The sequence below is a fragment of the Triticum aestivum genome, chromosome 3B (genome assembly GCF_018294505.1).
Source record: "Triticum aestivum cultivar Chinese Spring chromosome 3B, IWGSC CS RefSeq v2.1, whole genome shotgun sequence".
Lineage (NCBI taxonomy): Eukaryota > Viridiplantae > Streptophyta > Magnoliopsida > Poales > Poaceae > Triticum > Triticum aestivum.
In genome coordinates, this window is record NC_057801.1 from 791,841,240 (window position 1) to 791,858,810 (window position 17,571).

At 49.3% G+C, this 17,571-nt stretch overlaps 1 protein-coding gene across 2 annotated transcripts; it reads left to right on the top strand.

Annotated features, from left to right (window-relative positions):
* Positions 1-13,875: 13,875 nt before the first annotated feature.
* Positions 13,876-16,574, top strand: LOC123066605 (phytochromobilin:ferredoxin oxidoreductase, chloroplastic). 2 transcript variants are annotated; one of them, XM_044489658.1, is made up of 8 exons: positions 13,876-14,105; positions 14,652-14,771; positions 15,125-15,219; positions 15,318-15,411; positions 15,508-15,639; positions 15,738-15,842; positions 16,012-16,062; positions 16,146-16,574. In XM_044489658.1, exons 1-8 carry the CDS (start codon positions 13,914-13,916, stop codon positions 16,332-16,334), a joined length of 978 nt encoding a protein of 325 aa, XP_044345593.1. In that variant the 5' UTR covers positions 13,876-13,913; the 3' UTR covers positions 16,335-16,574. The 2 variants fall into 2 exon arrangements, with proteins under 2 accessions (XP_044345593.1, XP_044345592.1); XM_044489657.1 differs by having other exon boundaries at positions 15,318-15,639.
* The last annotated feature ends 997 nt before the right edge of the window (positions 16,575-17,571 follow it).

Genomic DNA, 17,571 nt, shown 5'->3' on the forward strand with positions numbered 1-17,571 from the left:
CGAAGAATCTTTGCGTGACCCTGCTTGGCTTCTTGGGCGTGTATGGGAAGACAAAAGATACACCTGAGGCACGGGAGGACCAGCAACGTATGCACGGAGAAGACGGCATACATCAGGGTCATGCAAGCTACGCTCTTACCAAAGAAGAGAAGGAAATCTTCTTTGAATGCCTGCTCAGTATTAAGGTACCGTCTGGCTTCTCGTCGAATATAAAGGGAATAATAAACATGGCAGAGAAAAAGTTCCAGAACCTAAAGTCTCATGACTGCCACGTGATTATGACGCAACTGCTTCCGGTTGCATTGAGGGGGCTTCTACCGGAAAACGTTCGATTAGCCATTGTGAAGCTATGTGCATTTCTCAATGCAATCTCTCAGAAGGTAATCGATCCAGAAATCATACCAAGGTTACAGAATGATTTGGTGCAATGTCTTGTCAGTTTCGAGTTGGTGTTCCCACCATCCTTCTTCAACATCATGACGCACGTCCTAGTTCACCTATGCGAAGAGATTAACGTTTTGGGTCCTGTATTTCTACACAATATGTTCCCCTTTGAGAGGTTCATGGGAGTCTTAAAGAAATATGTTCATAACCGTGCTAGGCCAGAAGGAAGCATCTCCAAGGGCCATCAAAATGAGGAGGTCATTGAGTTTTGTATTGACTTTATTCCTGACCTTAAGCCGATTGGTGTTCCTGAATCGCGGCATAAGGGCAGACTGGATGGAAAAGGCACGCTAGGAGGGGAACAAATAATATGTATGGACGGACATTCTCTCACTGAAGCACACTACACAGTTCTACAGAATTCCGCCTTGGTGGCTCCGTATATGGATGAACACAAGAATTTGCTACGCTCCAAACACCCGGAGCGGTCTGATGACTGGATTACACGTGAACAAACCAGGAGTTTCGCCAGCTGGTTGCAGACACGTACCATGCATGACACCTCTATTGAAGATGACCTGTACTTGCTGTCCCAGTTACCATCTTCGAATATAATGACTTTCAAAGGGTACGAGATAAATGGTAATACATTTTACACGATCGCCCAAGATAAGAAGAGCACCAACCAAAACAGTGGTGTCCGCTTTGATGCAGAAACCAAGACGGGAAAGGAAACATATTATGGTTATATACAGGACATATGGGAACTTGACTATCGACGTGGTTTAAAGGTCCCTTTGTTTCGGTGCAAATGGGTCAATATGACACGAGGCGGGGTAACGGAAGACCCGCAGTACGGAATGACAACAGTGGATCTCAACAATCTTGCGTATGCAGACGAACCATTCGTCCTAGCCAATGATGTGGCACAGGTTTTCTATGTGAAGGACATGTCTACCAAGCCAAGAAAAAGAAAAGATAAGGAAGCGAATGCATCGTATGATGAGCCAAAGCGGCACATAGTTCTTTCTGGGAAGACGAACATCGTGGGAGTGGATGACAAGACAGACAAGTCAGAAGATTATGAAAAGTTTGATGAAATTGCTTCATTCACAGTGAATATTGACCCGAGCATCCCGTTAAATGATGAAGATTTTCCATGGTTACGACGCAAAGGGACACACGCGAAGAAAAAGTTTCACACCCAAAGATCTGGGATGTGATCGGCTTCACTATCATCACTTTCTTCTGTGTTTCACACCCAGAGGCGAATCTCTGTAATAGTTAGGGTAGTTATGTGTTTTGGCATTTGAAACGCGAAGAAATTTTATGTGCAAACAAATTCTTTCATGCCTTTACTGATTTTTAAAGTTAAGTTATTCACAAACTAGTGATTCACACTAATTTCCAATAATTCAAAATTTAAACTATTCGAATTTGAAAACTACGGGCACTAACAGAAAGTTTGTAATTTTTGTACCTAAAGCAAAAATATTCACAAAGAAACTCTAAATACACAAAAAAACAACACAAAAATAAATAAAGCAAAAAAAATAAAAAAAGCCCGCCTACTAGGCCAGAGCGGCCTGCATACGACTAGAAACCCAACCTGTCGTTGGGCCAGGATGCAGGCCCGCAAAGGCCAAGTGGGCCCACAGGGCAGCAAAGAACACGTAGGCCCAGTAAGCCTGCTTTGGAGAGGAGCTCGAGAGAGCGACCGCACGGGGGTTTATAAACCAGTGCGGTCGCCCCTCGGCTAGCGAGGTGGGACTAAACTTGCCGCACCGCACCTGCGCCAGCGCACCCCCTTTAGTACCGGGTCGTGGCACAAACCGGTACTAAAGGGGGGCCTTTAGTACCGGTTTGTGCCACCACCCGGTACTAAAGGGGGTCGCTTCCCGCCGCTTGGGCTGGCCAAAACTGGCCTTTAGTACCGGTTGGTGGCTCCAACCGGTACTAAAGGTGCCTTCTATATATACAACACTTTGAAAAATTTCATTCTCCCTCTGTTTCTTCCTCTGTTTCCCCATTGAAGCACCGCCCGCCCCGATCGATCGACGCCGTCACCGACCCCGTCGCCGTCGCCGCCCCCGTCCCCGTCGCCGCCCCCGTCCCCGTCGCCGCCCTCGTCGCCGTCACTGCCTCGGGCCCGTCCCCGTCGCGCCGTCCCTGCGTCACCGCCCCCGCGTCACGCCCCGGCCCGTCGCTGCCCCCGGCCGTCGCCTCTCCGTCGCTGTCGCCCCACTGTGAGCTCTCCCCCTCTAACCCCTCTCCCTCGCCCCCGGCGGCCACCATGGGCGCCGCCCCTCCCCGAGCCCATACACACACACAAGCATGATGAAAACACACACACACACACACGTATATATGTATGAATGCATGTATATATTAGTATATACGTATTTTGTATGTTTAATTAGTTTAGATTTTTTAGATTATTGTTTTTTCACTAGTATATATGTATGAATGCATGTTAGATGGATATAATTAGTGTTTAATTAGTATGGAATTTTTTTATATAATGTTGTTTTTCTGTTTTTTAATGGATGTATAGAAGTTGTTTTTTCTGTTTTTAGTGTTAGATGCTTAATTAGTATGAAATAGCATATAGAATTTTGACATATGCAATGATAGCATAATTAGTGTTATATAGAAATGTTAGTTATCAAAATCCAATCATTAAAAAAATGTTACTTTTTGCGGGCATATAGCTAGTATTTGTTCTCGACGATGCCCGGCCCGCATCCTCGCCGTCGACCCTTCCGCGACGACGTCCGGCTGACCCATGTCCGGGACTGGGCTCCGCCGGGCTGGCACTGGGAGGTGCTGCCTGGAGGGGCGCGCCGCTTGATGAGGAACCCGGCCCCGGGTCCCGTCGTCGACCCTGATCTCGTTTGGTGGCGTTCGCGTGGGCCAGTTTCGGCGCGGAGGGAGCCGGCCCAGCCGGAGGTGGTACGTCGCCGTGTCAGGGAGGAGGACGAGCACGTCCATCGCTACATGGTTGCGTTAGAGGGCGGCAGGTTCTCCAATACCTGGCAGTTTCTTCAGGGATCTCACTTCAGCTATGATCCTGTGAGGGTTCCTTCTCTTTGGGTGTCCACCGCCCGCGCCGCAGGAACCGCGAGTGTCCTAGATTCTTCTGTAGTATTCGATCTTTATTAGCTACCTAGCCAGTGATGTATTCGATATTATATCTATTATTCGAGACGATGTATTCGAGATTATATCTATTATTCGAGACGATGTATTCGAGATTATATCTATTATTCGAGACGATGTTTTCGAGATTATATCTATTATTCGAGACGATGTATTCGAGATTATATCTATTATTCGAGACGATGTAATTTGAATACTAAATTGTTTTATATTTCTTTTGGATTAGTTAAATAAAAGCTATGGCGGACAATACCGGCAGAGAGGGAGAACAGGCCATGTTCGATATGATACGCCATCCTCACGGGCCAGATGATGATCAGAATGAAGAAGATTATGACGGCTCCGAATTTCTAAACAACACCGGAGAGGGTGATATGATATTCGATCGCGACGACCGAATTGATGAAGTCATGAACTATGATTATGATGATGACGAAGAAAATGTTGATCTTGAAACAACAAAGACCGGCGAGGTATATATATTTATATAAGCAGGCATCTGGTGATCATCACATGTTTTAAATGACTTGAAGATATATTAACGAATCGATCTTTGTTCTTTCAGCCATCCGGATCGAGCAAATCTTCAGGCAAAAGGACGAAACGAGGCCCGAACAAAAAGTTGAAGGAGGGCGTAAAGTACAATATCGAGGCAATCAGACCTAATGGCGAACCATTAGCGCCTAAGAAGATTGCGGACAAGTTCGTTCGTCAGTGCGGAGTTCTTGTGAAGGACCAACTCCCGATCTCCCTTCAAGAATGGAGAGAGCCAGCAAAAGACAAAAGACAAAAAGACAAAGAGGACGCTGCTCCACGTCCAGATGTTACTTTTGTCGACAAAAAACAAAAAGATCTGCTTTGGGATACTCTCATGGAACATTTCACCCTACCAGATCATTTCACAGAAGCAGATGTGCAGAAAGTCAAGGACGCTGCTCTTAGGAAGATGGCGGTTGCATTCAAGAACCACAAGAATCGTGAATGGGACAAGTACGTCAAGGGAGGAAGGAAGACTCCAGTATTCGAGGGAACACTAGAGAACCAACGTGCTCATTGGGACGATTTCGTGAAATTCAAGGATTCGGAATTAGCTAAGGAACGGTCGAGAATAAACAAGAAGAATGCCGAAAAAAAGGATAAGTTCCATAAGCTGGGGCCAGGTGGCTATGCGGTGGCAATGCCTAAGTGGGATAAGTCTGAGAAAGAGATGGAGGATGCAGGTGTCACTCCGGTTACTAAGAGCTGGCCCCCCAGGGTGCAGGACTTGGTTCTATGCGCATGGGGGGGAGTTGGACCCGAAGACAGGCAATGTTTCGACGAGGGCAAGTCTGAAGGGAGCCGACGATGCGATACTTGTTGCAATAGAAGAGGCACGATCGGGGGTGTTCCAGCCCAACAGAGAGAACGATGAGCTTACGCGTGCCCTAGGAAATCCTGAACACCCGGGAAGAACACGAGGCAAGGGCGCTATTCCGTGGTATGAGGGGTTTCAGACTGGAACACCGACTACAGAACCCGTGCGAGAAAGAAGATTGCGGAGGAGAAGAAGAGGAAGATGGAGGAGGAGCAGAGGAAGCGGGACTATGAACGCCTTCAAGGCCTAGAAGCAAGTCAAGCGGAATTGGCAGTCAAATTCCAGCGGCAGCAGGAGCAGATCGACTCACTTACCCAGCAAAGGGGGTCTCAGCAGGTGCAGCAGCTAGCGAATGATCCAGCATTGGATAGCACCGCCCCATCCATGCCGAGAAGCAGCGTGGGTTCCGTCCCGGATGACGCAATGCTGGATAGATACCCCGTGGATGACATCACGGAGAACACTAACTGCGAGCTACACGTCAAAATGAAGAACATATCCATGAAGGTGGCGGACGCTGTTGCTTTTACAAATCCCCCCGAGGCAACCTTCCATTGCAACCCGATTCCAGCGGGCTATGCTCGTGTCTTGGTTGATGAGGTGGTGGACCCATATTCAGAGCTACAGCTTGACTATCCTGGAGGTGACGATGAGCACTTTCTCGGAGAGGCCAAACATCGTATCATCCTATGGAAAAGGGATTGCATCATCTTTCGAAGGCCACCGACACCGCGTCAGCCGACTCCTCATCGAAGTCCGCCACCGAGTCAGCAGACTCCCGCTCCTGCAAGTCCACCAAGTCTGGAAAAGTGTCAGGCCACTCCTCCTTCAAGTCCGGCAAAGTGTCAGGCCACTCCTCCTCCTCCAAGTCCGCCACAGCGCCAGACGTCCACTCCTCCTCCAAGTCCGGCACAACCTCAGGCCACTCCTCCTCCAAGTCTGGCACAGCTTCAGGCCACTCCTCCTCGTCCAACTCAGCCCCGTCAGCCGTCTCCGCCGCCTCAGCAATCGCAGAAGAGACACCCCGCAGCTATGGTGCGTAGCGGTACGAGTCGAGGTAGTACAGGAAGTACAGGCGGAGGCAAGCGATATAAATATGGTCCAAGCCTCACGCCTCTTCCGTAGAGGCCTTATGACAAGTCCGAGGAGGAAAACGCAGCCATATCGAAGGCCGAGGTGGAAGCCCATTTTGCACCGAAACCGCCACCGCCGCCAAGGGAGAAAGTGCCTGAGGAAACGATTGACCACTTCATTCGTATGGCTCAACCACCAGCTCCCAAGCCTGTTGACACAGACTATGAGCGCCACATCAGGAAGTTAAATCGAGCACGTCTACGTAAGGAGGCGAGCTCGGGATCGAGCAAACAACAAGCAGCTGTCAAAAAATGAGGGAAAACCATTCCCCAGCTGGGAGAACAGGCGGCGCAATCGATCCCCTCGCTTGTTGTGCCAACAACACGTGACAGTACGCGCGCCCAATATTATTGTGGGCAAACAGTTTACGTTCCCGAGGTGGGCAATGTGGTAATAACCAAGGACCATATAATGCAGGCTGAAGTTCTCAACATCACTGTTGGACAACTCCTCGAGATCGAGCCCATGCCTGTGCTTAGAGAGGATGAAATAAAACGGAAATATGTCCGGGGCCAACCTTTGGTCGAGCCAGACAAGGTCAAGAACCTCCCAACGAGAATGTATGAATTGCATTAATGGTACATGAACATTACCAATATTTCAGATCGATTGTCCCTCATGGTGAATGTCAAGGAGGAGCATTACTTCCATGAGAAAGCTCTGTCCGTTGAGTATTCTGAACTGTTTCAGTTATACAATCAAGACGCACTCGACAAATCTATCGTCAGTTGCTATTGTCTGTAAGTGATTTCTTTCTGTAATTTAAGTCTCAAGCTAGCTGTAGTGATCCTTTTGATCAATCATTACCTGTAATTATCCTCACTATATTCTTTTCTGTGGTATTATGCAGGATGAAGATGTAAGAAATGAGAAAAGGTGGACGCTTTGGCATTGGGTTCATTGACCCAAACACCGTTAATGAATACACATGGCTAATAAATCCACATCATGAAAAGGCCGTAGAGGACAACATGCTAGAGTTCTTGAAGCGCCTCAAATACAATGAAGATATACTACTTCCTTACAACTTCCAGTGAGTCACACTGTCTTGTACTACAAATTCTCTGTTTTTGCCTACTAGCTAGCTACATGTTTTTGCTTACATATGCCCGCTTAATTAAGACATGCAAACGTGTGTGCATGCAGATTTCACTGGATCTTGTGTATCATTAAAGTTGACGCCGGAACAGTTGAAATACTGGACTCACTACTCAAAGAAAATACTGACTATAACATCTTGTTTGGGATAGTCAACAGGTAATTTCAATCATTATTAACTATATATCTCGGCCTATTTAGTTCGTCATTGCATGATATGAACTATTTAATAACCCCTTTATTCACTTTCTTTGTCGGCGGGCAGGGCTTGGGCAAGGTTCATCAGCGTCACGGAAGGCGAATGAAAAAAAAGCTTAAATGGTTTCGACCCAAGGTAAGTAATTAAGTAGTACTAGCTAGCTAGCTAGCTGCCATCTCTTTAATTATCATGCTTGATTAATTATTACCTGATCAAATTCCATTCTCGTAAAGGCCCTGAAGTAGGCGCAGGGTACTGATCTGTGTGTATTCTGCGTTTGCGAGAACATTCGCACGATGGCGTCCGAAAGGAGCAGATCTCAAAGACAGGAATGGGTACGCTTGTCAGAACACTATTCACAATTTTTACACCATTATCGATATCTAGTCACACAACTAATACACATGCATATTGATCTCCTTCTTAACAGTTCAGAGAGGTGCGGGAGAAGCTCTTAGAAACGGAGCGCGTAGAAGCACTTCAAGAGGAAATAGCAGGATTTTTGCTCGACCAGGTCATAAATCCGAAGGGAGAATACTATTACCCGCTACCGCCCTCATGAAAACCACTTCCAATTGTCATCGTGCTCCGAAGGCACCAATTAGGCTTATGTCACTAGCTCCGAAGGCAACATGCATATGTAGGAGAAATTGTATATAGCTATACATGTGTGTATGTGTGAATTAATTAATATGGTGGTTTGTGAGACATTGATGATATATATATGCATGATTGGTTCTACTAGAAATTATATATATATATATATATATATATATGCATAACGTGTACAATGTGTAGTATCATAAAATACCAGCAAACAAAAAAGAATTAAAATGAAAACACAAAATTAAATGAAAAAGAAATCATAAAACTAACCCCCCCCCCCAAATCTTATAGTACCGGTTGGTCTTACCAACCGGTACTAAAGGGCTCCAGGCCCCCGGAGCTGGCTCGTGCCACGTGGTTGCCCTTTAGCACCGGTTCGTGCTGAACCGGTACTAAAGGGGGGGGGGGCTTTAGTGCCACACTTTAGTGCCGGTTATGGAACCGGCACTAAAGGGCCTTACGAACTGGTGCTATTGCCCGGTTCTGCACTAGTGACGTTAGGACATGCAAGAAACGAAGAACCAACACGGGCACTAGTCAAACACGTGGATGGAGCAGTAGCCTTTGAGGGGGCCGTGGCCGTGGAGGAAGGGCTAACATTGGAGGGGGCCGCGGCCGTGGAGGAAGGACTAGCCTTGGAGGGACCCGTGGCCGTGGAGGAAGGACTAGCCTTGTAGGGGCCCGTGGCTGTGTATCCGGTGGTTCTAGGACACGTCGGGTTGATAGGGGAAGGCCTATCGATGTGTTGCTCAATCCAGATGGTTAAATAATGTGAATGGTACTACTTTTAATATGTTCATGCATGTGTTGATATATTTGCCCCTTTACATGTCAATGTGTTCATATTTAGACTTAACATCTTTATTTGTTGTAGGGCATGGCTTCATCCGGTTCCATGACAAGGCCACCGTGTGCTCACCATGAAGACATGCCACACAAGTGGAAGGACGCATCTTTGGACAAGGTGAAGGAGAAGGATGTGAAGATTCCGCCATGTTGGTGTGGAGATGTTTGCAAGGTGAAGGAGTCTACCGACCGAAAGAAGTCATGGACCGAAGGAAGGAGATATTTTGTTTGCCCCAATTATGCTTACGATCGTGCGCTTCCAACTAACGCCTATGACCTTCCACCGGTATGCTAGAGAAGTAACATGTTACTCTCAACTTTGTGCCATCACTAACATCCGTTTTATATGCAGTCACCGCCTCCTCTATGCAAGTACTTCAGTTGGATAGATCATGAAGTGCCAAAAGATATCCAAAAGAACCAATTAGAAGATTGTTTTAGGCGCCAACGGCTGTTCGAAGAAAGGTTTCAAAGAGGCTTCGAGGAAGAGCACCGTCAAAAATAGAGGATGGAGCGGAAGCAACGCGAGGAGGAGAGGGCACGCCAAGCGAAGCTTGCTCGTGAGGAGGAGAGGGCAAGAAAGCTTGCAAGAGCTCGCAAGGCACAAGAGGAGGATGAGGCACGTGACAGGAAGGGGAAATGGCCCCGTATGACTCAGTAAAGCCATCGCCTTCGGTGGACTCGTCATGTAACCGGATGAAGCCATGCCAAATTTATCATGAACTATGTAGTACTAAGGCAAAAATCCATGTGTCGTCAACTTGTCGTGAATGAATTTGCCATTTGTATTGAATTTGGTGTGAAGATGTTTGCAATGTGTTGTGAATGAATTTAGTTTGTTAGTGTATTCTGGGATTTGTCATGATTCTTATTGAAAAACTATTGTGCTGTAAAGAGAAGTGGGATATAACAGAACAGAGTGCTCTGTTTTCGGAGTTAGAACCCTACTGCCAAAGGCCATGGCGGTAGGGTGCTGGACCCTACCACCAGGTTGCATGGCGGTAGGGGGGAAACAGTTCTGTGACGAAGAAACCAAGACCGTTGGCGGTAGGACCGGACCCTACCGCCACAGGCCATGGCGGTAGGGGGGCAACGGTTCTGTGACGAAGAAACCAAGACCATTGGCGGTAGGACCGGACCCTACCGCCACAGGCCATGGCGGTAGAGGGGGAAGAGGAGCTGAGCACGGGGAAGAAGATGAGTGGGGAAGAAGAGTGGTGGTGGGGCCCACAAACCACCCCCTCCCCACCTTATCAAGAACACATGACCCTACCGCCAGAGGTTATGGCGGTAGGCTCCAGTAACCTACCGCCGTAGGGGATGGCGGTAGGCCCTTTTCCACGTCGGCGGCTGCCAACGGCCGTCAGTCACCGTCAAATGGCCTACCGCCGTAGGCTATGGCGGTAGGGAACGCAATCCTACCGCCAGGCCCTCTGGCGGTAGGCAAAAGGGTCAGATCCCGAAATTTTTCCGAACTGGGGTCAGATCCCGATTTTCTTTCCAAAAAGGGTCAAAACACGAAATTTTACCCACGGGAGAAGCATGCAGCACTTGCACTTGTTTAAAGCAAGAATCCAGAACCTGAATCTTTCTGCCCAGTGACCAACATAATCCGATTATATTCTTCAGTGTTAAGACAGTCTTACTGATCGTATCATAGAGCATAATACTTCAGAGTTTAGTACTCCCTCCGTTTTTATTTAGTACGCGTATTAGATTTGATTGAAGTCAAACTTCATAAAGTTTGACCAAGTTTATAGAAAACAATATAAACATTTACCATATCAAATCTATATGATGTAAAAGTATAATCAATAATGAATCTAATAGTATTTTTTGATGGTAGGATGTAGCCAATAGGGCCCCCCTCCCTGCCCCTCCTCTGGCGCCCCCGCGGGCGACAGGGGAGGAACCCTAGCCGCCGACGCCTCTTCTCTCTCCCTCCCCTCTTCCCCCTCCCGCCGTTGCCGCCGGCGGCGGGGACTCTCACCCTCTTGTGCGGCTGGGGCTGGCGCGGGCCGGTGCGATCGGACCAGGGCGCTGCGGAGCGCGAGACGTGACGGCGGCGCGGCTCTGCGGGTGGCGCGAGGCTCTCCGGCGGGCGTGGTGGGCTGCGACGAGGCGGGCCATGCCCGGGGTCTGGATGCGGCGCCTCGACCGGATCTGGCCCTGTGGCGGCAAGGGTCGTGGGCGGCGCTGTGGGCGGGCGGCCACCTCCTGCCAGGTCCTTCCTGCCTGGTGGAGGTGGGAGATGGTGGTGCGTGCTGGTGGTCGGGGAATGCGGCTGCGACTTTGGCGTCGGCTCGGCCAGATCTGACTTCTCAGCGGTGCCGGCCTTGGAAGGCTTGGGCTGCGGGCGGCCGCCTTGACCGGGGCCATGTCGGCTGGTTGGGGTGGCGGCGCAGTAGCAGCGGTTTGGCCCCCCTCTCCTGATGCTTGGGGTGCTTGGAGCTGTGATCGGAGGCGCGGCCGGAGGGTGGAGCATGGAGGCTTGATGCTCCTCATCTTTGGCTGGCCACAGTGGTTGGGGCGCGTCTGGGGTTGGCAGGGGTGCCTTCGGGTTTTTGCTGTTGCCAGGGGTGGCGCCGGCGGCCCGACCCCGGTTCGAGAAATGGCGAGGTAGTTGCGGCATGCCCGGCAGCCGCTGGTGGCCTTCCCTGTCCTGTTTCAGTCGGCTGGGTCCCATTCTCGCCCAAAGGGCTCGCCTTTCTGACAACAGCGTCTGATGGTCCATGTGGATGGAGGTGTGGTGGTCTTGAATGCCAGGGAGGCGGCTCTGGTGGTGGAAGCCCGGTGCTCGCGGGCAGAGGCCGTGGCTCAGGTGCTGCCCGGTGGCCATGGCCGTGTGGGCGGCGTGGTGGCCGGGGGGATGACGATCGATGGTGGTGGTGCGGCTTCCGCACCTTTGCCAGGGGCAGTGAGCGTGGACCGGGGTGAAAACCTGCTCTGTCTTTGGGCAGTCCGGCGGCGGCGAGTTCGTCCCCTTCTTGAAGCGCCGTCGCGGTCCTCATTGCCCGTCGTGTTGCTCCATAGGAAACCCTGACCCTCGGTTCGGACGGTGGCGGCACTCAAGTGTCGTAACCTTCCTGAAGGCGCCGCCTTGGAGCTCACGGGTCATCGTCTGCAGCTACATCTCTTCGCGGTGGCATGTTCACGGTTGAGGATCCCGGTAGCTCTTGTAGTGGCTGGGTGTCGTGTTGCATCGTCAAGCGTCTATGTATCTAGCCTTGGGTGTGTGCGTGAGTTGTGGTGGCGTGTGTTTGTATCAGATTATGGTTGGTTGGTGCTTTATATATAAAGCGGGGCGAAAGCCTTTTTTGGTATGTTAATATTTTTTTAAAAAACTTTGTCAAAGTTTACAGCTTGACTTTGACCAAAACTAATATGCGAACTAAATAAAAACAGTGGGAGTATACTATAGTAGTGGGGTAAGCACTAAGCAGCGATGAAACATGACCTACCGAGTGATGAGGAAAGCAGGGAATATTCCCTTGGAAATGGACAGATAATATTGTCGTAATGGTTGCAGCATCCTGCTGGCCGGTGGTGGAACTGCGCTCTCTGTAAGCAGAATACTCCTACGCAAGAAGATTTGGTTGTTGTTAAAAAAAAAAGATTTGGTTCCACCTCATGTGATCAACTTCCTCTATACCAAAATGTAAGACGTCCTTTCGTTTGCATAGGCAATAAAAATAATCTTGCATTTTATACCTGCTTAAATGTGTGTTTATTTACACGCAAACGCTTCAAATCACCTGACTGAAAAAAACCCCGCGTCTGTCTCCTTTGGGCATCACGTGCCCCCGTGGGGAACCACACCGTTTTTCCCCTTCCTTCTTATCTCTTCTCCCCCCCAACCGAGCATGGCTCTCACCGACGTGAAGCTTCCCCTCCCCTCCAGCTATCCCTCTCCTATCCTAGCACACCCTTTGCAGCAAGCCTTCGTCATTCACCACCTCGGTCTTGTAGCGTCGACCGCCATGAACTGTTTGCAGGTGTCTTCCCTGATCAGCTGATCTCTCCTCCTCTGATCCAGATTGGGGACAGGGCACAAGAGTTGGTCTTCGCTACCCCTAAATATACCTTGAGCTGTACAACTTGTCCATCTCTCCCCTCCCCCCTCCTCCTCCTCCTCCTGTTGATGCCGACGCCCTTCATTGATGCCGCGAGCTCCCCACCCACTGTCAATGTTGCGAGCTCCGCAACCTCTTCAATGCTTTTTGCAACAAGGATCCTGCCGCGATGGCAACGGGCATGGCCACGAGGCGGAGATGCTTTTGCAACAAACGTCCTGTCTTACAATTAGGGTGTACAACGGGGGCTGTGTGTTATTTATAACCTGAGCTACTATCAAGTGGCCAAGTGCCCTGACTAATTATTTAGGCGAAAGCGCTTCAAATCACCTGACTAAAAACAAAACTGCGTCCATCTCCTTTGGGCGTCACGTGCCCCCGTGGGGAACCACACCGCTTTTCCCCTTCCTTCTTATCTCTCTCCCCCCAATCGAGCATTGATCTCACCGGCGTGAAGCTTTCCCTCCCCTCTCCCGGCACACCCTTTGCAGCAGACCTTGATCATTCACCACCCCGGTCTTGTAGCGTCGACCGCCATGAACTGTTGTTGGTGTCTTCCCTAATCTCTCCTCCTCTAATCCAGACCGAGACAGGGCACAAGAGTTGGTCTTCGCTACCCCCAAATACACCCGGAGCTCTTCAAGCTTGTCTCCCTCTCCCCTCCTCCTCCTCCTCCTCCTCCTCCTCCCCCTCCCCCCCTGCTCCTCCTGACGCCATTAATTTATGTCGCAAGCTTCCCACCCACCATCAATGTTGCGAGCTCCGCAAATCTCTTCAATGCATTTTGCAACAAGGATCCTGTTGCAACGGCAACGGCCATGGCCGAGATGCTTTTGCAACAAGGTTCATGTTACAATTAGGGTCTACAGCGGGGGCTATGTGTTATTTATAACCTGAGCTACTATCAAGTGGCCAAGTTCTGCAAGTTGATTTTCTTCTTTGGGAAAAAAGAAACTGCATTATTACATCAAGATGCGTGCAGCATGGGTTGGTTGGTTGGATGGATGGATGGATGGAACGGGACGCCGTCCCACGTGTCCTTGCCTCTCCCCTCTCATCCATGCCTCGCACACCACAGCGGAGTGGTGGAGTGTACCATCTGGGCTGGGGAGGGGAAGGAGCAGAGGGGATGAGCGGCGGCGGCGGCGGCGGCGGCGGAGTGCTGGGCGCCGGCTCGTCGTACCAGAGCTTCGTCCGCACCGCGCTGGAACAGACCCGCCTCCGCACCGCCCTCACGCCCCACCCCTCGCAGGTAGGTTCCTGCTGCTACTGCCTCCCTTGCTCGCCTTGCTGAGCTCCATGTTCCTCTTTCCTTACAACCTTGCAGAGTCCTACTAGTTCGGTACACGCTGCGCCGGCGAGCATGCTCTGTCTGCTCGAGGTGGCTAGCAAAGCTGTAACTGCATACTGGCGTCCATGCTAGGCCAGCCCGTTAGGCAGGTGTCCACGAATGCAGATGCGCCTGCTAATTGTAAATTCAGTCCAAAACAGAGAAGCAAAACCACTGCTGTTGTGATGTCGCGCTAGTGCCGGCTGAATTTCGGTGCCTGGTCTTTGTCTGACGCACTAGGGTGGAGTCTGAACGGATCTCCTGTAAACAATGACCCCAAGCACGAGCCTTATTTCTTCAGACATACTATAATTGTTGACTAGTTAAGGCCTTGACGGTCAGTCTAGAGTCTGGTATAGGCAAATGTCCATCTAGAACATCTTAAAGTGTAGGTCTCCTGTGATATCAGCTGACGCCAGCCATATTTTTCATTACAGAAGATGATTTTGTAATGTGTCATGCTTCCAGGAAAAGTTCAGGCTCATACGAGCCAACGACGATGCTGCTGTTTTGGACGCTCTCTCATTCAGCGCCCCCAAGATCAGACTGCTTCGCAGCTTGACGGTTGAGAAGAAAAACTCGGTTCAGGTACTTCACCTCCAAGCCCAAAGTTTCCTTGACCAAAACCCTCCAACAACTATCCCAAAAGGCTATGAATTGAAAGATGGGTTTACATCTGAAGTTGATTATATCTGAAGTTCCATAATATTACAGGTTTGATTTGTTCTATGAATATCTTACAGTCGAATCAGTGCTGATATTTTTCTTTTGAGATCTCTTATCTCTGTCTAAAACATCACTCAGTTTATGACTCAAGGGACAAGGGAGTGTCATTGAGGATTTCATTTATCGAGGCATATGATCCACAAAGCTATACTTATAATGTTACCCCGCAAAAAAGAAGAAGAAGATATACTTACAATGCATATATGCCCGTGCAGGTTCTTGACTTTGCTGCTTTCTCTGAACCTGAATATGATCTTCCTATATTTTGCGCCAACGCTTTTACGACTCCTGCACAGAGTATCGTTGTCTTGTAAGTGTGATGATATGTAATGCCATTCAAGACTCAGCTACTGCGCTTAAACTAGAATATGAATAATTGCCTGAAAGAACTATTTGAATTACTTGCAGGGACCTCAATCCGCTATACGATATAACTGAAGACAAGGATTACAAAGATAAATACTACAGGAATTTGATGCCTCTTATACACAAGTATAGTGAGGTGCTTGGATCTTATCCTTCACCCCAAATATATTACCCCAGTCTTCTTCTATTAGCTTTATACATAGAGTGCTATCTTTATTTAGAGAAAATGCAGCTTCTGCCATGGGGTGGCAAGATTACGAGCGAATCTCTGAGATTCTTCTCTCCAATCGTGATCTGGACTATATTTGAGCCCACTGAACGTAACCATCATGTTCTGTATTCAGCTTTGATGGATTACTATAAGGTATGCACCGATTGTTTCATTAAATTTCTGAAATGTTGTGCCAAACATGCAATTTCAAGTATCATGCTCCCTGTTTTCTCATGTTTCTGCCGACGCAGGTTTGGCTTCAGTTAACGGATCAAGCAACTGAAGAAAATGACACAACGAAAGTTGTTCGTAACAGAGAAGCGCAACATAGATATCTCACATGGAGGGCTGAAAAGGTTTGTATTTTTCATAAAACCCATGCAGAGAAAGTTATATTCATTGACTAGTGATTTGTCATTACACTGTTACTTGCGCCAAATTAGGACTGCCCATTAGATATTATCATTTGTTAAAGCAGCTGCTACAGAGCATCTTCCACTAATGTCGTGCCTTGTCTATGGGCAGGATCCTGGGTTTCCACTTCTGAAGAAGTTGATTGGTGAAAGCCATGCCAAGGTTTCTCTTCTGGCGATATTCACTAAATTTACACACACCCAATTCATGTTATTTGTAGAGTTGCTTATTGCTTTGATATTCAGGATTTGGTGACTGAGTTCCTGTTCGAAGGAGTGCATTCTCTTGGAACTAAATCTTTCCTGGACTATTTTCGCGAGTACGCATGTGACGACGGGACAGTAAACAAGAAGAGGAGTATGATCGGGAAATCTTTCGAAGATAGGCCTTGGGATGCTACGGGAGAATTCATTGGTGGCAAGGATGCAGGATGAGATCTTTTGATGCAGGATGATATCTTTTGCAGTAGGATCCACATGGGCATTCTTAGGGTTTTGCTGAGCTCCTAGCGATTCACGGCGCTCTTGCTTCTCAGGTTTCATTTTAACGTTCTTCGTTACACGCTGTCCGGGCTAATTTGCATCCATGTAATTTCATCTGAGTTCTCTGTGTAGCTTAGAAAACATGTGTAATATTTGATTGACCCTGATAAGTTTTTATGGCAAGTTTAGCGACGCGAGAATGGCAACTTTAGTTGTCAAGCAAGTCAACTTCTTTTCGGATGGTAAGTTTTAGTTTTTTTTCGGGTTTGTTTTTTTCAATTTGGATAGCAACTTTAATTGTAAAAAAAATATCAGGGCCGGAGTGCTTCGTGCTACACGTGTGGCACTTATCATTTGGGTATATTAAATTGAGTGCATTATCAATAATACCTTGCAGTGATATTATACACTGGTCACCTATTTGTGAGGAAATACAGGTCCAACATTGGGCAGAAACCAGCAGCCGTCGTGCAGAATGACGCTGCCGCCAGAAACAGGCAAATCCGATGAAACAAACATGGGTGCCCCAATTTCTTGTCGGCAATGCTGGCTCACCTCGCCTCGAAACGCATAACGCGCTGTTTTCCTTGGCCGAGATGGTTCTCTCCCCCCGGTTCACCTCCTGGATCCACCCGCTGCCCATTGCGCTCGTCGTAGCGCGACACCTCCACCGCCATCCCGTTGTACAGCCCTGCCCAGGGCCGTCGAGGGGGCCGGGGTGCTCACCATCAGAAGCTCGTCCTGTGTCGGCGACTCAACGAGCACATCCCCCACACTGGCACCGTCCGTGGACTCGCGACGAGCCTTGCCCGCAGGCCGGTGGCGCTCCCTTGCCGGGTGGATGGAACGCGACGTCGACATACTTCTTTGGTGTCCATGCCGGGGAGCGTAGCGCCGACCAGCATCTGGCACCGGGCGCGAGGAGCGACAGGCCGTATCCGCCGCTGTGGATCAGCATCAATGCGAACGTGCCCAGCCGGCGGCCCCGATTAACCGTTCTTGTGCACCTTCTTGCTGCGGCCTATGGACGTGGTGAGAGGAGGCAGTGGGAACTGCCTGCCCGGTGAGCGACTCCAGCAGCGTCAGGCTGCGCGCATTGTCGACGGTGACCACCCAGCCGTAGTTGCAGCCGATGACACACGTCGGGTTGCTGACTCCTCTTGCGGTCCATGACGACCCCGATGAAGTC

Bases quoted from the DNA above. Each gene is read 5' to 3' on its own strand.
- LOC123066605 (XM_044489657.1), top strand. From the start codon at position 13,914: ATGCCTCGCACACCACAGCGGAGTGGTGGAGTGTACCATCTGGGCTGG. The intron at 14,772-15,124 runs GTACTTCACCTC...ATGCCCGTGCAG, and splicing joins AGAAGAAAAACTCGGTTCAG to GTTCTTGACTTTGCTGCTTT. The intron at 15,843-16,011 runs GTTTGTATTTTT...GTCTATGGGCAG, and splicing joins TCACATGGAGGGCTGAAAAG to GATCCTGGGTTTCCACTTCT.